The sequence below is a fragment of the Tetrahymena thermophila genome, assembly GCF_000189635.1.
Source record: "Tetrahymena thermophila SB210 genomic scaffold scf_8254529, whole genome shotgun sequence".
Classification (NCBI taxonomy): domain Eukaryota; phylum Ciliophora; class Oligohymenophorea; order Hymenostomatida; family Tetrahymenidae; genus Tetrahymena; species Tetrahymena thermophila.
The window spans coordinates 1,346-23,447 of record NW_002476303.1 but is presented as its reverse complement, the minus strand read 5'-3'; the positions used below and the strand labels follow the sequence as shown (position 1 = coordinate 23,447).

The 22,102-nt window shown below is 19.3% G+C and overlaps 6 protein-coding genes across 6 annotated transcripts; 4 read left to right on the top strand and 2 right to left on the bottom strand. All coding sequences in view use genetic code 6, as the record gives it.

Annotated features, from left to right (window-relative positions):
* Positions 1 to 506: 506 nt before the first annotated feature.
* TTHERM_01054160 (hypothetical protein) lies at positions 507 to 821 on the bottom strand (the record flags this gene model as incomplete). The annotated part of the gene is made up of 1 exon (XM_001030594.2): positions 507 to 821. One exon carries the CDS (start codon positions 819 to 821, stop codon positions 507 to 509), a length of 315 nt encoding a protein of 104 aa, XP_001030594.2.
* A 593-nt stretch (positions 822 to 1,414) lies between these two features.
* TTHERM_01054150 (oxidoreductase (short-chain dehydrogenase family)) lies at positions 1,415 to 2,434 on the top strand (the record flags this gene model as incomplete). Its single annotated transcript, XM_001030593.2, has 1 exon — positions 1,415 to 2,434. The coding sequence occupies one exon, from the start codon at positions 1,415 to 1,417 to the stop codon at positions 2,432 to 2,434; it is 1,020 nt and encodes a 339-aa protein (XP_001030593.2).
* Positions 2,435 to 3,840: 1,406 nt separating this feature from the next.
* Positions 3,841 to 4,110, top strand: TTHERM_001054139 (transmembrane protein, putative; the record flags this gene model as incomplete). The annotated part of the gene is made up of 1 exon (XM_012799029.1): positions 3,841 to 4,110. One exon carries the CDS (start codon positions 3,841 to 3,843, stop codon positions 4,108 to 4,110), a length of 270 nt encoding a protein of 89 aa, XP_012654483.1.
* Positions 4,111 to 5,336: 1,226 nt separating this feature from the next.
* Positions 5,337 to 5,606, top strand: TTHERM_001054129 (transmembrane protein, putative; the record flags this gene model as incomplete). Its single annotated transcript, XM_012799028.1, has 1 exon — positions 5,337 to 5,606. The coding sequence occupies one exon, from the start codon at positions 5,337 to 5,339 to the stop codon at positions 5,604 to 5,606; it is 270 nt and encodes an 89-aa protein (XP_012654482.1).
* Positions 5,607 to 7,446: 1,840 nt separating this feature from the next.
* TTHERM_001054119 (cyclic nucleotide-binding domain protein) lies at positions 7,447 to 11,847 on the bottom strand (the record flags this gene model as incomplete). Its single annotated transcript, XM_012799027.1, has 13 exons — positions 7,447 to 7,570; positions 7,822 to 7,911; positions 8,148 to 8,237; positions 8,480 to 8,569; positions 8,799 to 8,888; positions 9,123 to 9,212; positions 9,448 to 9,537; positions 9,781 to 9,870; positions 10,127 to 10,216; positions 10,469 to 10,558; positions 10,799 to 10,888; positions 11,702 to 11,751; positions 11,809 to 11,847. 13 exons carry the CDS (start codon positions 11,845 to 11,847, stop codon positions 7,447 to 7,449), a joined length of 1,113 nt encoding a protein of 370 aa, XP_012654481.1.
* Positions 11,848 to 12,310: 463 nt separating this feature from the next.
* On the top strand, positions 12,311 to 21,711 carry TTHERM_01054110 (translation initiation factor eIF-5A family protein; the record flags this gene model as incomplete). The annotated part of the gene is made up of 44 exons (XM_001030589.2): positions 12,311 to 12,370; positions 12,429 to 12,478; positions 12,630 to 12,719; positions 12,785 to 12,874; positions 13,101 to 13,181; positions 13,231 to 13,320; positions 13,432 to 13,521; positions 13,618 to 13,707; positions 13,795 to 13,884; positions 14,020 to 14,109; positions 14,254 to 14,343; positions 14,457 to 14,546; positions 14,683 to 14,772; positions 14,854 to 14,943; positions 15,063 to 15,152; positions 15,275 to 15,364; positions 15,906 to 15,995; positions 16,118 to 16,207; positions 16,334 to 16,423; positions 16,711 to 16,785; positions 16,906 to 16,995; positions 17,114 to 17,203; positions 17,335 to 17,424; positions 17,548 to 17,637; positions 17,764 to 17,853; positions 17,972 to 18,061; positions 18,197 to 18,286; positions 18,380 to 18,469; positions 18,619 to 18,708; positions 18,829 to 18,918; positions 19,067 to 19,156; positions 19,277 to 19,366; positions 19,458 to 19,547; positions 19,642 to 19,731; positions 19,862 to 19,951; positions 20,070 to 20,159; positions 20,288 to 20,377; positions 20,497 to 20,586; positions 20,711 to 20,800; positions 20,917 to 21,006; positions 21,090 to 21,179; positions 21,302 to 21,391; positions 21,470 to 21,544; positions 21,630 to 21,711. 44 exons carry the CDS (start codon positions 12,311 to 12,313, stop codon positions 21,709 to 21,711), a joined length of 3,843 nt encoding a protein of 1,280 aa, XP_001030589.2.
* Between the last annotated feature and the right edge of the window lie 391 nt (positions 21,712 to 22,102).

The following is a 22,102-nucleotide window of genomic DNA, read 5'->3' as shown; positions in this document are numbered from 1 at the left end:
TAAATATAACTTTCAAATCAAAAATATATTTATTAAAATTAAGCTTTAAAAAAAAGCCGCAGATGCAGATGGAATTTAAGTCAATATATATTTTGTATTTTTTAATTTATTTTTATGATGTTGTTTGATTTTTCTTTTTAATTATTATTTATTCTTTATTGTTTATTTTATATTTGTTTATCTTTATTTTCTTCTATTTGTTTTTTTTTATTTCTTTTGATTTTTTTCTTTTTAATTTAATTCTTTTATAATTTTTTTATCTTTTTCTTTCTTTTTAAAATTTCTTTCTTTATTTTTAAAATATCTTTCTTTCTTTTTATTAAAATGAGAGACGAGAGTTTTATTTCGAAGCAGTTGGAGATCTCAATTATTTTCGTTCTATTATCTAAGCTTTTTTTTAAAAAATACTAATTATAAATTACTAGAAAGAGAATTTGTGAGTTTCTAATAAACATTCTTCTTAGTTGAGGATTTTTGGATAGCTAAAAGGATTAGTGACTTTGAACTCAATCTATCTGTCTTTTTCGTCTTTTCCAAGAGTAGAAAAACAGTTAGATGAATACCAACATCTTTCTCCAGTTCAGCGAGATGATGCTAAACAATTTGCTTAGTCTAAGTTGAGTACAGCCGATATCATTCATATTTGCTGGTTGATTCTGCAAAATTTATTTTAAATTATTGCATTTGTTTAAAAACTTTAAGTAGATTTTAATTGGATTAGTATCATCATATTTTGCAGGATAATTGACTTTACTAAATCCAATATCTAATAATGCATAGCTAGATTTTCGGTAAAAAATCTACTTATTCAGATTGTACATTTAAAAACTTATGATATCAGCTGACTAAGCAAAAAGCTTGGCATTTTTTTTTTCCTAAAAGTTGATTTTAGTAGCTGAAATGCAAATCCTTAATTTCCTCTGTTTATTTTTTCCTTCTCACTTTTTAATAAATTATTAATATCTAATTAATTATTACATAAAATTTGTATTTTTCCCTTTAATAAAAGTCTTTAATCAAATAAAATTCAAATTAATTTTTCCCCTCTTCTGTTCTTCTGTTTGATATGAAAATATCCTTATTAATTAATTTCTTAATCAACAAAGAAAGACATTATCAATAATTTATCCAAATATTTATTAAAAGCAAAATTTATATTTTGTAATAAGTAATTAAAATGTGCACAAATTAAATAAGAGTGAAATGAGACCAACTTTTATTAAAAATAAATAGATTTATTTATATTTTTTTAACTTATTATTGCATGCAAGTAATTTATGTTGATGTGTTGAATATGGATGGATTAATTGGTTTATTTCATTTAAAAAAATTTATTTTGAAGATAAAAAAGCACCCTTTTTGTTTATTGGATTGAAATAATTTAAATTAAATTATAAAATTTTATAGTGTTTAAATGATATTATTGCTCATAAGAATAGTAGAAGATTATTTCTTACTAAAATACATAGTATGTCCTCTAGGATTGTTGTTAGCTTTAATTTTAACCTATTTTTTGGCAAAGTTTCTTATAACAGAGATATATTTCTCATTTTTTAAAAAGAGATTGAATTTTAGAGATGGCTTTGTTGTTGTATTAACTGGTGGAAGCAATGGAATTGGTTTGGAGTTGTCATACATCTTAGCAAATAATCATGGAAAAGATATTACACTATTGATATTTGATGTTTAGGAGAATAAAGAATAAATAAATATTCTGAAAAGTAAATGCTAAAAAGCAGAGTTTATTAGCTGCGATTTGAGTGAATAAAAATAAATAGATTAGGCCTTTTAGGAAGTGATTGATAAATATAATTGCGTTGACATATTGATAAATAATGCTGCTGTTGCCTTAATAGAGTATTTTGATGCAATGGCAATTTAATCATTTTTCAAAGCTTAATAAATTAATTTATTATCTTATATGAAGTTAACTCATCTCTTTTTGAATTAGAAAAATTTTGCAAACAAAAAAGAGAAAAGCATCCTTTTTATGGGCTCTGTTGCAGGATTTTAGGTTGGACTTAAAACGTCTGAATACGCCTCTTCCAAGTTTGGTTTGGTTATGTTTAACGAAGCTTTAAGAGCTGAACTAAAGACATAAGAAAAATACAACTAAGTTAAACTTACTATTATAAATCCATATTAAGTGGATACAGAATTATTTAAAGGATTTAAAACATTTTTTAAACAGCTCTTTCCTACTTTAAGTGTGAAAAAAGTTGCTAATACTGTTTATTACAGCTTGATTTAAAAAAGAAATATAGTATTTATAAACTGGCATTATGAGGTGTTTATATTTTTTGTTTCTAGCTTACCTGCTTGGTTGAAAGATTTGGCAGGACTAATTACACTTATGGATACTCTAAATACCTTGGTAGGAAAAAAATAAAAATTCCCATCTTAAACAGCACAAAAATCTTTGCATTCTTAGTGATATTTTATTAACATATTTAAATACATGTTTTATTTAATTGTTTAAATATTTGGCTTACTTTTGTAAATTTGATTTGATTTAATTATTTCTTCATCTAGTAATTCTAAGTTGATAATCATAATGAATAACCAAAATTTGATTAAGTAAGTATTAAGCAAATAAAAGTACATAGATTATTTTCTAACTCTTAAAGAACTTTTTTGAAAATAAATAATTAAATAACAAATTGCTTAAATGACTAAATTGTTAATAAATTTGCAAAATAAAATTCATTCATATGTTATAATGTAATAAAGTTCTATCACTATTTTAAAAACTCTTTAAAAAAATTAAATTTATTGAATAATTTTTTATTAATTTATTTTAAATACTAAAAACTAATTTAAGGATTTAAAATTTATTTATTCATTCTAAAAAAGAGTTGCATAAAAATATAATTAAAATATTCAGTTATTGTTCATGTATGTAGCCTTGAAAAAGGCAGTACCCTAGGATACTATATATAAATCATTTTAATTGTGCCTATTATTCAATAATCCTAAATTACAGATGCTTGCTACTTATTCTGAATTAAAATTTATTAAAATCAATTTAATATATCTTGACCAAAATTAATCTACCCGACTGTATTAAAAATAAAGTAAAGAGTCTTAAATTATTTAATATATTCTGGATAACTTAATAAATTTGATATTAACTAAGACATTTCTTGAGAAAAATAAGTTTAAAATGAAATTGAAGTTAGATATTTAGAATGCTATTTTATTTAAGATTACATTCTAACTAAATCTTTATTGCTAAAAATATTATTAAAAAGTTATTTTATTTTAATGAATTTGTTATTAAATTTATGTAAAAAAGTAAATAAAACTGAAAAATTTAATTGAATTTAAAATATAAAATAAGAATTATTAATTACATTTATATATCTTATTTATATAGAATAAGAATCATCAATTATATATATTTTATTTATATAAAATACTATTTAGCTTTAAAGTTATTTAAAATTTCATTAATTTTATAAAGTTTATTGCTAATAGCAAAAAGCATGTAAAAATAAGTTCATTCCTAACTAAAATGGTGAGCATGAACTAGATTTTTTGATTATAAATTTGCTTATTAATAAAAGAAAAATTATAAAAGAATATTTAATATAATTTAGATTGATTATATTTTATTAGTAGCTCTGTAAACAAATTTAAATTTGAAAAATGTAAACTAATTTTTTCAGTAAGATTAAACCAATTTGTTTTATAATTAAGATTTCAAAAAAGCTATTTATTTGCCTTAGATAAACCAAATCAAAATTAAGTGTTTAAACACTGACAAAATAATCTTATTTTATAATGATTTGATAAATTAGAAAAATAATTATACAAAATATAAAACAAACAAAATAAAAAATGAATATCTAAAAGACTATAGCTGTTTTTATTTTGATTGCCTTAAGTGCTTCTTTGGTATTTGTTGGTGTCTAAATAGCTAATAACACTGACAGAAGTATAAAATAGTCATCTTTTCTTGGTTAGGAACTTTGCATTCCTTCCTCTAACCCATGCGCAGTGAGTGCTTTACCTCCTTATAATTACACTACTCCTTGCTGCCCTGGAACTGTTTGTGTTGGAAACCTATTTGTTCCAACATGTCTTCCTTAAAGCAGTCACCCTTAATGAATAAAATATTATGATATATTTTACTTAATAAAAATATTTTATGTTAATGTTTTCTTATAATTAAAAAATTATATATTTTTTTAATCTTCTTCTAATTTTTTTATACAGATAACTAAATTAATATTTATTTAAATCTTTAAGATAAAATATATTTTATGTTAATAAGATAGATAATTCTTTTAGATATGTATATGATAATAAGTAAAATTATTTTAAATCAATTTAAAATTAAATATTTTGTTAAGAAAATTTCTTTATAAATAGATAAAAAAATAATTTACTATTTCAAAAATACTGCTTATGAAATCTGCAATTTTTGATTGTTAAGAATAAATTATATTTATATTAATTACATTAGGTTATTCATATATATATTCGGATTTTATTTTTAAAATACTATCTTTTAATTTTTATTTACATTTCACAAGAATATTTTTAAATAATAATTAAAAAAATAAATCTATTTACTTTTCTACTTACTTTATTTAAACCTATTATTGTTTATGGTTTTAAAATTAAAGCTCTTGCTAATATTCATAAGATAATTTTGTGTGAATTAGATAATCAAATAATCTGATTCAGAAAATTAATAATATTTAAATAATAATTTTATTATTTTAAATCAATTAAAGATATCAATTTTTTTATTAAATTTTTTGATTTTAGGGAAAATTATTAAAAAAATGATATATTTACCAATATACCTACACAGTTTGTGATATTATAATTACAGGATTAGCTATATAAAATAAGAATCATCAACCACACATATATATATTTTATTTATATAAAATACAATTTATCTTTAAAGTTATTTAAAAGTTCATTAATTTTATAAAGATTATTTCTAAACAGCAAAAATTTTGTAAAAATAAATAAGTTCATTCCTAACTAAAATGGTGAGCATGAACTAGATTTTTTGATTATAAATTTGTCTTATTAATAAAAGAAAAATTATAAAAGAATATGTAATATAATTTAGATTGATTATATTTTATTAGTAGCTCTGTAAACAAATTTAAATTTGAAAAATGTAAACTAATTTTTTCAGTAAGATTAAATAACCAATTTGTTTTATAATTAAGATTTCAAAAAAGCTATTTATTTGCCTTAGATAAATCAAATCAAAATTAAGTGTTTAAACACTGACAAAATAATCTTATTTTATAATGATTTGATAAATTAGAAAAATAATTATACAAAATATAAAACAAACAAAATAAAAAATGAATATCTAAAAGGCCATAGCTGTTTTTATTTTGATTGCCTTAAGTGCTTCTTTGGTATTTGTTGGTGTCTAAATAGCTAATAGCGCTGATTTAAGTGTAAAATAGTCATCTTTTCTTGGTTAAGAAGTTTGCATTCCTTCCTCTAACCCATGTGCAGTGAGTGCTTTACCTCCTTATAATTACACTACTCCTTGCTGCCCTGGAACTGTTTGTGTTGGAAATTTATTTGTTCCAACATGTCTTCCTTAAAGCAGTCACCCTTAATGAATAAAAAATTAATGATATATTTACTTAATAAAAATATTTTATGTTAATGTTTTATAATTATTAAAAATTATATATTTTTTTAATCTTCTTCTAATTTTTTTATACAGATAACTAAATTAATATTTATTTAAATCTTTAAGATAAACATATATTTTAAATTAATAAAATATATAATAGATATTCTGATAATAAGTAAAATTATTTCATATCGATTTAAAATTAAATATTTTGTTAAGAAAATTTCTTTATAAGTAGATAAAAAAATAATTTACTTTTTCAAAAATACTGCTTACAAAATCAGCAATTTTTGGTTGCTAAGAATAAATTATATTAATATTAATTTCATTCGGTTATTCATACAAATATTTGGATTTTATTGTAAAATAGTAAGCTTTTAATTTTTTTACATTTCTCAAGAATATTTTTTAATAATAATTTAAAAAATATAAATATATTTACTTTTCTACTTACTTTAGATAAACCTATTATTGTTTATGGTTTTAACATGAAACTCCTTGCTATTATTCATAAGATAATTGTATGTGAATCAGATAATCAAATAATCTGATTAAGAAATAAATAATATTTAAATTTTATTTCATTTTGAAATAATATGTCTAAATAATGTATTAATTACAAAGATAGAACTTCCAGGATTTAAATTCTTTTAGATACCAAAGCTTTAGTATTTAATATCTGGAAATTCTATAAACTAGATTAGTTATAATTTAATTTTAGTATAAAAGTTATACGAAAAAATAATTATTTTCAAATATTAAATTTTACAGAAGATAGTATTGCAATATCACTAGAGTTTAGAAAGGTATTTGGCTCTATTTGAGTGATAATATGGATAATCTACGATTAAGTATTATAAAATAAAAATCTATTTTTGCTTTTATTAATAATAATATTTTTCTTGATCAAAAATTTTTATAATAGGTTTTAATTAATAATTTTATTATTTTAAATTAATTAAAATGTCAATTTTTTTAATAAAATAATTTCAAATTATTTTATAATTTTGGAGAAACAGGAAGGTTTGCTCAAGAGGAATTAATTTATTTAAGTAAATTTAATTTTTAAATTGTTTTGTTTTTTATAAATAATTTATTTATTTACAAAAATATGAATAATATTTATAAATGTAAAATCAATAATAAAAACCTATTTATCTATTTTTATTTTAGGTGAAAAAGCTTTTTCAAAATATTATATTATAAATATATATTATTTTTCAAACATTTGATATTTATTCATTCATCCTTTTTTCGCCACTTGTTTATCACAAGAAGAATTTTTTAAAGACAACTAATCTTTTTGATTTAAGACACTTGCTTATTACTTTTAATTCATTAATTGACCTAAAAATTTTATAATAAATTTTTGTAAATTTTAAATAAACATCAAAATAGAATAAATTTTTAAATTAAAAATTATTTCTTAAATTAATAAATATAATAGCATTAGTGGAATAAAAAAGATAAAAAAATAAATCAAATAAAAACTATCAAAAAAATTCAAAGAGCTTTTTTGTTTTATATTCATTTTTATTGTTTACAATATCACAATCCAAAAATTATAAACTGATGCACCAATTGCACCAATTCAATTGCTACTTTTTAAATATTGAAGAAAAAATATATCATTAAAGCTAATTAGAAGCAAAAAATGAAGAAAGAATATGAAATAATAAGATTAATTAATTGATAATAAAATAAAAAGTTGAAAATAAAAGGATGAGTTAAATTAACAAAGAAAGAACATAAAAAGCAAACACAATAAAAAGAAAAAGAAAAGAGAGCTTTATTGTTTTAATTAGTTTTTATAATTCAAAATATCAAAATCCAAAACAAATAAATTGTTTTTACCTAAGATAAAGTGTCAAATTTGAGAGATTAATGCAATTTGCTAAACCAGAACTTAAGTCTTATGCACCCATTGCACCAATTTAATTGCTACTACTTTTTAAAAATTGAAGAAAAAATATATCATTAAATAGTTAAAAAATAAAGAAAAAATATGAAATAATAAGATTAATTAATTTATAATAAAAGCAAAAGCTGAAAATAAAATGATAAATGAGTTAAATTAAGAAAGAATGAACAAAATAAGGCAAACACAATAAAAAGAAAAAGAAAAAAGAGCTTTATTGTTTTAAATTAATATTTATAATTCAAAATATCACAATCCAAAACAAATAAACTGTTTTTACACAAGGCAAAGTGTCAAATTTGAGAGATTAATGCAATTTGCTAAAGCAGAACCTAAGCCTTAGGTACCTTCATCGCTAATTTTATTTCCACTTTTTAAATATTGAAGAAAAAATATATCATCAAAAAAAGTTAAAAAATTATGAAATAATAAGATTAATTAATAATAAAAGCAATGTTGAAAATAAAATGATGAATGAGTTAACTTAACAAATAAAGAACAAAAAAAGCAAACACAATAAAAACAAAAAGAAAAACGATTTTTATTGTTTTAATTAGTTTTTATAATTCAAAATATCACAATCAAAAACAAATAAACTGTTTTTACCTAAGATAAAGTTTAAACTTTGAGAGATTAATGCAATTTGCTAAAGCAGGACCTATGCCTGATGCACCTTTATCACCAATTTAATTCTCCCTTTTTAAATATTGAAGAAAAGATATATCATTAAATAGTTAAAAAATGAAAAAATAATATGAAATAATATGATTAATTAATAATAAAAGCAAAAGTTGAAAATAAGATGAGGATTTAAATTAACAAAGAAAGAACAAAAATAAGCATGCAAAATAAAAAGGAAAAGAAAAAAGAGCTTTATTGCTTTTAATTAGTTTTTTCATTTAAAATATCACAATCGAAAACAAATAATTTGTTTTTACATAAGATCAAGTGTCAAATTTAAGAGATTAATGCAATTTGCTAAACCAGAACCTAAGCCTTATGTACCTTCATCGCTAATTTTATTTCCACTTTTTAAATATTGAAGAAAAAATATGTCATTAAATAGTTAAAAAATGAAGAAATAATAATATTAATTAGTAATAAAAGCAATATTGAAAATAAAATGATGAGTTAAATTAATAAAGAAAGAACAAAAAAAGCAAACACAATAAAAGAAAAAGAAAAGAGAGCTTTATTGTTTTAATTAGTTTTTATAATTCAAAATATCACAATCAAAAACAAATAAACTGTTTTTACCTAAGATAAAGTTTAAAATTTGAGAGATTAATGCAATTTGCTAAAGCAGAACCTATGCCTGATGCACCTTTATCACCAATTTTATTCTCCCTTTTTAAATATTCAAGAAAAAATATATCATTTAATAGTTAAAAAACGAAGAAACAATATGATTAATTAATAATAAAAGCAATGTTGAAAATAAAATGATGAATGAGTTAAATTAACAAATAAAGAACAAAAAAAGCAAACACAATAAAAACAAAAAGAAAAAAGATTTTTATTGTTTTAATTAGTTTTTATAATTCAAAATATCACAATCAAAAACAAATAAACTGTTTTTACCTAAGATAAAGTTTAAACTTTGAGAGATTAATGCAATTTGCTAAAGCAGGACCTATGCCTGATGCACCTTTATCACCAATTTAATTCTCCCTTTTGAAATATTGAAGAAAAAATATATCATTAAATAGTTAAAAAATGAAGAAATAATGATATTAATTAGTAATAAAAGCAAAAGTTGAAAATAAAATGATAAATGAGTTAAATTAACAAAGAAAGAACAAAAAAAGCAAACACAATAAAAAGAAAAAGAAAAAAGAGCTTTATTGTTTTAATTAGTTTTTATAATTCAAAATATCACAATCCAAAACAAATAAACTGTTTTTACTAAAGGTCAAGTTTCAAATTTTAGAGATTAATGCAATTTGCTAAAGCAGAACCTAAGCCTGATGCACCTTCGTCACCAATTAAATTCTCCCTTTTTAAATATTGAAGAAAAAATATATCATTAAATAGTTAAAAAATGAATAAATAATATGAAATAATAAGATTAATTAATAATAAAAGAAAAAGTTGAAAATAAAATGATGAGTTAAATTAACAAAGAAAGAACAAAAAAAAGCAAGCACAAAAAAAAGAAAAAGAAAAAAGAGCTTTATTGTTTTTAATTAGTTTTTATAATTGAAAATATCATAATCCAAAACAAATAAACTATTTTTACCTAAGATCAAGTGTCAAATTTGAGAGATTAATGCAATTTTATAAACCACAACCTAAGCCTTATGCACCCATTGCACCAATTTAATTGTAACTTTTTAAATATTTAAGAAAAAATAAATCATTAAATAGTTAATTAGAAGGAAAAAAAAAGAAACCAATATGAAAAAATAAGATTTATTAATAATAAAAGCAAAAGTTGGAAATAAAATGATGAATGAGTTAAATTAACTAAGAAAGAACAAAAAAAGCAAGCACAATAAAAAGTAAAAGAAAAAAGAGCTTTATTGTTTTTAATTAGTTTTTATAATTCAAGATATCATAATCCAAAAAAAATAAACTGTTTTTACTAAAGGTTAAGTGTCAAATTTGAGAGATTAATGCAATTTTCTAAACCAGTACCTAAGCCTGATGCACCTTCATCATCAATTTAATTCTCCCTTTTTAAATATTGAAGAAAAAATATATCATTAAATAGTTAAAAAATGAAGAAATAATATGAAATAATAAGATTAATTGATAATAAAAGCAAAAGTTGAAAATAAAATGATGAATGAGTTAAATTAACAATGAAAGAACAAAAAAAACAAGCACAATAAAAAGAAAAAGAAAAAGAAAAAATAGTTTTATTGTTTTTAATTAGTTTATATAATTGAAAATATCACAATCCAAAACAAATAAACTATTTTTACCTAAGATCAAGTGCCAAATTTGAGAGATTAATGCAATTTTCTAAACCAGAACCTAAGCCTGATGCACCTTCATCACCAATTTAATTCTTCCTTTTTAAATATTGAAGAAAAAATGTATCATTAAATAATTAAAAAATGAAGAGATAATATGATTAATTAATAATAAAAGCAAAAGTTGAAAATAAAATGATGAATGAGTTAAATTAACAAAGAAAGAACAAAAAAAAAGCAAGCACAAAAAAAAGAAAAAGAAAAAAAAAAGCTTTATTGTTTTTAATTAGTTTTTATAATTAAAAATATCATAATCCAAAACAAATAAACTGTTTTTACTAAAGATCAACTGTCAAATTTGAGAGATTTATGCAATTTGCTAAAGCAGAACCTAAGCCTGATGCACCTTCATCACCAATTTATTTGTTACTTTTTAAATATTAAAGAAAAAAATATCATTAAATAGAGTTAGTTGCCATACAAATTCACAAAAAGAAGCGAGTTTTATATACAATATTTTTACATTTTATAAAATTAAAATTTTAAACATTTTTTCAGAATTTTTTTTACTTTGAATTTTGAGTTTGTAAAATTAATTAAAATTTTTTTTTCAAAAAAAATGATATGTTTTTAGAATGTACTGTTTTTTATTTTATTTCAAATTTTATATTTTGTGAATTTAAAGCTTTCTAAAAACTCAAAAGTAAAGCTTTTTTAAGCTAATTTAGCTTTATTTATTATGTTATTAAGATATATTACATTTCGCCTCTTATAAATTAAATAGACATTTCACTCTAGTTAATTAGAAGGAAAAATGAAGAAATAATATGAAATAATAAAATTAATTAATAATTAATGAAGTTAACAAAGAATAAAAAAAAATAAATCAAATAAAAAGAAAAAGGAAAATAAATAAAATAAATTAAAAAAGCTTTAATAATTTAAATTAATTTTTATAATTAAAAATATTAAAATTCAAAACTAATTAACTGCTTTTATTAAATTTAAGATTTAATAGCAAAAAATGAAGAAAAAATATCATATAATAAAAAATGAATAATAAATAATTTAAAATTGAAATTAAAATTATGATAAAATAGTTAAAAATTTTTTGTTTTAATAAAGATCAATGAATAATTATGATAATTTCTATTATAAAAATTATTTATTTAAATAAATTGAAAGTTAAATATATAAAAAATATTAATAATAATATAAATAATAATTATAAATAAAATATACTTGAGATCAATATGGAGAACCTAATGTGATAAAAGTGAAGAGCTTAAAAACTTTTTTTATTAATTTATATAAATTTAAAGGATATTAATAAAAAAATTAATAATTACTTCTTCTAATTAGTAATATTCTTTAATATATTATATCATTTATTTTTTTTTTCAAAAATATTGAATAGTAAGCAATTTATTAAATTTAATGAATTAATTATAAATGGATAAAAAGAAAAAATAAAATATGATAATTAATTATCAAATATTAATTTATATATTTGGTTTTATAAAAATGAGATATCACAGAAAAATTAATTTAAAATTCATTATTTAATCTTAATATTTGTATTTAAAACATATAATTAAAAATATAGCCAGTTAGTATTATTTGAAAAAATTCTAGTAGTTAATTGATGTTATTAAATTTTATAAAATTATTTTTAAATATTTCTAACAATTTTTCTATTAATTTTTTTTTTTTTACAAGACTGTTTTATTAATATATTTTTTTAGAATGGTACAAATTAAATAAGAATATTTAAAAAAGAAAATAAATAATTTTTTTAAATCAATTAAGATTATTACTTTCTGATAATAATTAAAAATCAAAGAAATAAAAATGGCAAATAAATAAAAAAAAATGGAGTAATAGAATAACTCTTAAAATATTCTAGAAGATGTATATATTATTATTAATTTTATTTATTATTATAAAATCTTTTTTTTTAAATAAACAGTTAATGAAATCTAACTTGAAAGCTCTAACTCATATTAACTTACAGTTAAAGTATGAAATATATAAATATAAATATTTATTCATTCCTATTTAATCATAAATTTTTATAAAAAAACAAAATTAAGTTTAAATAAAATTTCTTATATTTCATTCATTTATTCATAAATTATATTCTTTTTTATTATTAAAAAATAATAAAAAGAAATTGCACTCTTAGTAATGAATAAGTTGCTTAACTTAACAATACTTTAGTATAATGTTAAAAATTAGAATCTTTAGTATTAAATCTTAAGTAAAAATTTAACTTTATTATCTTAATCTTAATTAATTACTTTTTGCTAAAAATCTAACATGTAGTAAGGAGAATATTTCAGAAGATTAGATAAATTAATTATTTACTGAATATTCCTACATAAAGGATTTTGTTGAAACTGGTAATGATGTGAGGTAAATAAATATATTTTTTTATGTTAATAAATCTTAATATATCCAACAAATTCTTTAATAAATCATAATATTATCTTACAACCCTATTTATTTCTACCATTTATAAAAAGATATAAGCTTGAATTTTGCTTTTTAAATTATATTAAATAAAATATTAATTTATATTTTTTGTTAATTAAAAATTTAAATTAATTAAAATAGAATTAATTTTATTTTATCTAAATAGCAATGATTAAATCTATGCCCAAATTTAGTTTTTCAAAAGTATTTTTTACCAAAAATCTGCTGATTGTCAAGAACTTCTTAGGTAAAATAAAACTACTGGTGTTTAATTGATTTATTTTTTAATTTAAAAGATTAAATGAAATTAAAGCTTAGGGAAGTATTCTATTAGAAGAAACTATGAGCAATCTAATTAATCTCAAGAGTTTATAGCTAAATTTAGAGTATACTTTTTTTAATTTATTTTATAGTACAATTAAGTTTATCTTTCTAAACTGATTAAAGCTTTTGATTATCTATACTAAATTAATTTTAATAATATTTTATAATAAAAGTGGAAATCAAATTGGAGATGAAGGTGCACTTTGGATTTGCACAGTATTAGGTAGATGCAAAACACTTACTAACTTAAATCTGCAGCTTTGGTAATTTTAATTTAATTGTATTAAACATATTCAGTTACATTAATTGCATTATTTTAAAATAAAATAAATTATTTATTAAAACTTTTGTTTGGAAAGGAAAAATAAAATGGGTGACAGAGGGATGTCGAGTATTGCAGAGGGTATTAGTAGTTGTGCTAAACTCACTACTTTAACTTTAAATGCAGTGTAAATTTTATTGATAATTGTTTATAAATTAAAAAATTATTTTTCAATATAATTTAACACCTATTTATCAATAAAAACTTAAAAAAGTGCAAATTTAATTGGAAAAGAAGGTGCATTTTCTATAAGTACTACATTAAGCAATTGTAAAATGTTGAATCATCTAGATATTGACCTCTCGTAACTAATTTTAATTTTTTTAAGGATATTTTAATTAACTGCAGACAATTTAATGAATTTTTTAATCTATTTAATCCTTTAACATTTTTTAAGTTTTCATTAATTCTTATTTATATATCTTTTATGCTTTATTAGTGACAATTAAATTGGAGAAGAAGGAGCATCAGCTATTTGTAGAGTACTAGGTAGCTGTAAATTACTTAAAAATTTAAAATTAGCACTATGGTAATTTTGATTTTTCATTTTTTTTAAATTTATAAAAATTTTAATGTTTTTTATATTTTTAGCAAAAATTAAAATGTTTGTTTTAAATTAATCAATTAAAGGATGATATATTTTTATTTATTTCATATTATTTTTATATAAAAGTAATAATTAAATTGGGGATGAAGGAGCATATTCTTTAGGAACAGCTTTAAGCAACTTACAGCTTCTTATTAATCTAAAATTTTATCTTAGGTAATTTTAATTTTACAATTTTAAAAATCTAAAAATACTTAACTAAATTTTAATTTTTGAGTTAAGTTTAAAACAATTAATTTGTAAATATTTGATTTATTTTATTTGAAAAGAGAAAATAAAATCAGTGATAGAGGAACATTAAATCTTGGATTAGGTTTAAGTAAATGTAATCAACTTAAAAATTTAGATATTAGAATGGAGTAAATATCTTTTTTTATTATTTTAAAAAATGAAAAAATATATTTTTATTCAAATTAAATTTAAAAATTTTAATTTTATTAGTTTTTTTTATTTTTATTTAAGTATGTATCTATTAATTATTTTTATTAATAAAAGATTGAATTAAATTGGAAATGACGGAGCTTCTGCTATTGGTAGTGCAGTTGGTCACTGTAAATTCCTTACTAATCTCTAATTTTGGATTTAGTAACATTTAAGTTTATATTTTTAATTAAATTATTAAACAGGTTTAAATAATTAATTAAACTATTTATTTTATTTTAAAAGTGGAAATTAAATTGGAGATAATGGAGCATAAAATATTGGACTAGGATTAAGGAACTGCACTCAACTTACTAATTTGATATTTGATATAAAGTAAATTTTATTTATTATTTTTTAAAAATTCTGAAAAATTATTTAAACTGAATTAAAAAAACATAAAATTTATAAAATGTCTTTAATATTTAATTAAATGTGACTTACATTTATAAAAGCTCAAATTAAATTGGGGATGATGGAGCTTCTACTATTGGTGCAGCACTTGATAACCTCAAACTCCTTACTAATATCAACCTTTCAATTTGGTAAAATTATTTTTTATTTATTCATCATCAACAAAATAAAGTTTGAATTATTTTACAAATTTTAATATTAATGTTAAAACACATATTAATAGCTAATAAATTGATTTATTTTGTTTTAAAAGGAAAAATAAAATTGGAGATAAAGGAACATAAAATATTGGATAAGGTTTGACTAACTGCACTCAACTTACTAATTTATAATTAGTTATAAGGTAAGTTTTATTAATATATTTTTGAAAAATATTGCTAATCCAGTATTAAAATATGATGAATTAGATATCATGATATTTTAATTCCTGGATAATCTTTCAAAATAATAAAAGATTAAAAAATATTTGTAAAAAGAAATTAAAAAAATATAAATTATTAAATTAAGAAAAATACAAACTGTAAGTTCTCATATATTAATACCCTTCCCCCCTACAAGCTTTTGAAATATTTTGGGTGTGAAAACCCACATATTTGAAAAAATATAAAATATTTTATTTGAATACATTTTATACTATCTATTTATATATTAAATTCAATTTATAAATTTTATTGAATATTACCTTTACTTTCTTTTTCATAAATATTTTAATTTATTTTTTTCATTTTAAATTTAGCATAATCCGAATATAATGCTATCCAGTTCATTATATTTTAATATCTGGATTAGCAATATAAAATAGTTTTATATTTAAACTGAATTAAAATACTTTAAATTTATAAAATGTTTAAATAATTAATAAACTTTATTTGCATTTAAATAAGCGAAAATTAAATTGGAGATGATGGAGCTTCTACTATTGGGACAGCACTAGGTAACTGCAAATTCCTTACTAATCTCAACTTTTAAATTTGGTAATAATTATTTTATATTTATTTATTGATAACTAAGAAAGTTTAAATTATTTAAAAGATTTTGATTTTAATGTCAAAACAAATGTAAATATTTAATAAATTGTTTTATTTTGTTTAAAAAGGGGCAATAAAATCGGAGATAAAGGAGCATAAAATATTGGATTAGGTTTGAGTAACTGCACTCAACTTACAAATTTACAATTTGGGATAGGGTATTTATTTCCTTTACATCTTTAAAAAAAATTAATTCAAAGATTTATATTCAAGCTGAATTAAAAAAACATTAAATTTATAAAATGCCTAAATTATTAATTAAATGTGATTCACATTTATAAAAGCAAAAATTAAATTGGGGATGATGGAGCTTCTACTATTGGTACAGCACTTGGTAACTGTAAATCCCTTACTACTCTCGACTTTTTAATTTAGTAAAATTATTTTATATTTATTTATCAATAACAAAAAAAATTTTGAATTATTTTTTTTATTTTAATTTAAATGTCAAAACAAATTTAATTAGTTAATAAATTGTTTTATTTTGTTTGAAAAGGAAAAATAAAATCAGTGATAAGATAAGATAAGATAAACTCGCACATATAAATGCACTCAGAAATACATCTTAAAAAGGTATATATTAATTTTATTATAAAATTATTTATTAATTAATGTAATTATAATTTCTTTATTGACTTTCAACTTTAAAAAATAAAATCAGTGATAAAGGAGCATAAAATATTGGATTAGGTTTGAGTAACTGCACTCAACTTACAAATTTAGAATTTAATATAAAGTAAATTTATTTCATTTATAAAAATAATGTCAAAACTATTTTATTCAAACTGAATTAAAAAAAATTAAATTTATAAAATATGTTAAATTTTTAATTAAACTTGATTTGAATTTATAAAAGCCAAAATTAAATTGGAGATGATGGAGCTTCTAATATTGGTATAGCGCTTGGTAACTGCAAACTCCTTACTAATCTCAACTTTTCAATTTGGTAAAATTATTTTATATTTATTTTTTGATAACTAAAAAATATTTGAGTTAATTTATATATTTTGATTTAGTTGTCAAAACAAATTTAAAGAGTTAATAATTTTTTTTTTTTTGAAAAGGGGCAATAAAATCGGTGATAAAGGAGCATAAAATATTGGATTAGGTTTGAGTAACTGCACTCAACTTACAAATTTACAATTTTATATTAGGTAGATTTTTTTCATTTATAACTTTAAAAAAAAAATTATGTCAAAGCTAATTATTCAAACTGAATTAAAAAAACATTAAATTTACAAAATGTGTTAAGTTTTTAATTAAAAATTATTTGCATTTATAAAAGCGAAAATTAAATTGGGGATGATGGAGCTTCTACTATTGGTACAGCACTTGGTAACTGTAAATTCCTTAATAATCTCGACTTTTCAATTTAGTAAAATTATTTTATATTTATTTATTTATCGATAACAAAAAAAGTTTGAATTATTTAAAATAATTTAATTTTAAATGTTAAAACAAATTTAAGTTAATAAATTGTTTTATTTTGTTTGAAAAGGAAAAATAAAATCAGTGATAAAGGAGCATTAAATATTGGATTAGGTTTGAGTAAATGCACTCAACTTATAAATTTAGAATTTTGGATAGGGTAAATTGATATCATTTATAACTTAAAAAAAAAAAATGTCAAAGCATTTTATTCAAACTGAATTAAACAACATTAAATTTATTAAATGTATTCTATTTTTAATTAAACTTGATATTCATTTATAAGTGAAAATTAAATTGGGGATGATGGTACTTCTACTATTGGTAGAGCGCTTTCCAACTTCAAATGCCTTACTAATCTCGACTTTTAAATTTAGTAACATTATTTTATATTTATTTATCAATAACTAAAAAAAGTTTGAATAATTTTATATTTTGATTTAAACGTCAAAAAAATTTAAATATTGAGTAAATGTTTTATTTTGCTTGAAAAGGAAAAATAAAATCGGTGATAAAGGAGCATAAAATATTGGATTAGGTTTGAGTAACTGCACTCAACTTACAAATTTACAATTTGTGATAAGGTAAATTTATTTCATTTATAACTCTTAAAAAAAATTATTTCAATCCTTTTTATTTAAACTGAATTAAAATAAAAAAACATTAAATTTGTCAAATGTGTTAAATTTTTAATTAAATGTGGTTTACATTTATAAAAGGGATAATTAAATTGGAGATGAGGGAGCTTCTACTATTGGTACAGCACTTGGTAACTGCAAATTCCTTACTAATCTCAAATTTTCAATTTGGTAAAATTATTTTTTTTTATTTATTGATAACTAAAAAAATTTGAATTATTTGATATGTTATGTCAAAACAAATTTAATATTTTGTTTGAAAAGGGGCAATAAAATCGCTGATAAAGGAGCATAAAATATTGGATTAGGTTTGAGTAACTGCACTCAACTCACAAATTTAAAATTTTGGATAAAGTATATATATTTCATTTATATCTTTTAAAAAAATTATATCAAAACTTTTATTCAACCTAAGTTAGAAGAAATATTAAATTTATATAAAAAACATTAAATTTATAAAATGTGTTAAATTTTTAATTAAACTTGATTTGCATTTATAAAAGCTCAAATTAAATTGGGGATGATGGAGCTTCTACTATTGGTACAGCACTTGGAAACTGTAAATTCCTTACTAATCTAGACTTTTCAATTTCGTAAATTTATTTTATATTTATTTTTCAATAAAAAAAAAATTTGAATTATTTTATAAATTTTGATTTAAATGTCAAAACAAATTTGAATAGTTAATAAATTGATTTATTTTATTTGAAAAGGGGCAATAAAGTCGGAGATAAAGGAGCATAAAATATTGGATTAGGTTTGAGTAACTGCACTGAACTCACAAATTTAGAATTTTGGATAAAGTAGATATATTTCATTAATATCCTTAAAAAAATTATGTCAATGCATTTTATTCAAACTAAATTAGAAAAAAATAAAATTTATATAAAAAATATTAAATTTATAAAATTTGCTAAACTTTTAATTAAACTTAATTTGAATTTATAAAAGCGAAAATTAAGTTGGGGATGATGGAGCTTCTACTATTGGGATAGCACTTGGTAACTGTAAATTCCTTACTAATCTCGACTTTTAAATTATGTAACATTATTTTATATTTATTTATCAATAACTAAAAAAAGTTTGAATAATTTATATATTTTGATTTCAATGACAAAATTTTTTTAATAGTTAATAAATTAATTTATTTTGTTTGAAAAGGAAAAATAAAATCGGTGATAAAGGAGCTTAAAATATTGGATTAAGTTTGAGTAGGTGCATTCAACTTACACATTTACAATTTGTGATTAGGTAAATTTATTTCATTTATAACTTTAAAAAAAATATTAAATTTATAAAATGTTTTAAATTTTTAATTAAACATGATTTGCATTTATAAAAGCGAAAATTAAATTGGGGATGATGGAGCTTCTACTATTGGTACAGCACTTGGTAACTGCAAATTCCTTACTAATCTCAAATTTTCAATTTGGTAAAATTATTTTATATTTATTTATTGATAACTAAAAAAAATTGAATTATTTTATATATTTTGTCAAAACAAATTTATTATTTTGTTTGAAAAGGGGCAATAAAATCGGTGATAAAGGAGCATAAAATATTGGATTAGGTTTGAGTAACTGCACTTAACTTACAAATTTAGAATTTTGGATAAGGTAGATATTTATCTTTTATATATTTAAAAAAAATTTTTTAAATGCTTTATATTAAAACTAAAATAGAAAAAATATTAAATTTATAAAATGTGTTAAATTTTTAATTAAACTTGATTTACATTTATAAAAGCGAAAATTAAATTGGAGATGATGGAGCTTCTACTATTGGGACAGCACTTGGAAACTTTAAATTCCTTACTAATCTCGACTTTTAAATTATGTAACATTATTTTATATTTATTTATCAATAACTAAAAGTTAGAATAATATTTATATTTTGATTTAAATATCAAAACAAATTTAAAAAGTTAATAAATGAATTTATTTTATTTGAAAAGGAAAAATAAAATATGTGATAAAGGAGCTTAAAATATAGGAATAGGTTTGAGTAACTGCACTCTAATTAAAAATTTAGAATTTTGGATAAGGTAGATTTATATCATTCATAACTTTTAAAAAATTATGTCAAAACTTTTTATTTAAACTGAATTAAAAAAACATTAAATTTATAAAATGTGTTAAAGTTTTAATTAAACTTGATTTATATTTATAAAAGCGAAAATTAAATTGGGGATGATGGGGCTTCTACTATTGGGACAGCACTTGGTAACTGTAAATTTCTTACTAATCTCACATTTTTAATTTGGTAAAATTACTTTATATTTATTATTAATAACTTAAAAAAGTTTGAATACTTTATATATTTTGATTTAAAAGTCAAAAAAATTTAAATAGTGAATAAATTGTTTTATTTTGTTTGAAAAGGGGCAATAAAATTGGTGATAAAGGAGCATAAAATATTGGATTAGGTTTGAGTAACTCCACTTAACTTACAAATTTACAATTTTTTATAGAGTAAATTTATTTCGCTTATATCTTTAAAAAAAATTATTTCAAAACTTTTTATTTAAATAAAAAAAATATTAAATTTATACAATGTGTTAAATTTTTAATTAAACATGACTTGAATTTATAAAAGTGAAAATTAAATTGGGAATGATGGAGCTTCTGCTATTGGTACAGCACTTGGTAACTGTAAATTCCTAACTGATCTCAAATTTTCAATTTAGTAAAATTATTTTATATTTATTTATTTATTAATAGTTTGTATTAATTAATATATTTTGATTTAAATGTCAAAAAAAATTTAAATTGTTTTTTAATTTTTTAATTTTGTTTGAAAAGGGGCAATAAAATCGGTGATAAAGGAGCATAAAATATTGGATTAGGTTTGAGTAACTGCACTCAACTTAAAAATTTAGAATTTTGGATAAAGTAGATTTATATCATTAAAAACTATTAAAAAAAAAATGTCAAAATTTTGAACTAAAAAAACATAAAATTTATAAAATGTGAAGTGAAAATTAAATTGGAGATGATGGAGCTTCTACTATTGCTACAGCACTTGGTAACTGCAAATTGCTTACTAATCTTGACTTTTCAATTTAGTAAAATTATTTTATATTTATTTATCAATAACAAAAAAAGCTTGAATTTTTTTTATAGATTTTGATTTAAATGTCAAAGCAAATTTAAATAGTTAATAAATTGTTTTATTTTTTTTGAAAAGAGGTAATAAAATCGGTGAGAAAGCAGTATAAAATATTGGATTAGATTTGAGTAACTACACTTAACTTACAAATTTAGTGTTTAATTCAGAGTAAATTTTATTTATTACTTTTGAAAAAAAATATGTTAAAGCTTTTGAGATGTAATTTAAATATCTTTATTTTATTAGTAATAATGAGAAGTTTCTAAATTCCAAAGAAATTATCAACTGTAAAAATATAAAGTTATTGAATCTATCTATATAGTAATTACTTTTTTTTGTTTAAAATTTGATGATTATAAATAAAATGTTTTATTTATCTAAAAAATAAATTTATATTTATTAAAAGGGAATTGCCTTAAAAAAGAAAAACAGAAATCAAAAGATTAGCTTAAAAAATAAAAAGATTAGTGAAATTAAATATAGATTGAATTTAATAAAATGAATAATTAAATATATATTTGTTAACAGTATAGAAAATATTAATTGTATATTTTTATATTTATATTATTTAATTTAATTTTATGAAAATTAGTTGATTTAATATCATAATTTAATTATTATTAAAACAAATAATTAAAAATTTTTATATATTATAGTTTTTAATGTTGGAAACTACATAAAATCAAACCGTTTTATTTATTTATTATTAAAATTTAAAACTAATAAAAATAATTTTTAAATTTATATTTTGTTCAATAATAAAAAATGAATTAAGGTGTTTTATTGAATTATTATTATATTTATTAGATAAAATATTAAATAAATAAAAAATGATATTTGGCATTTAAATTTATTATATTACATTCAATTAAGCTATTA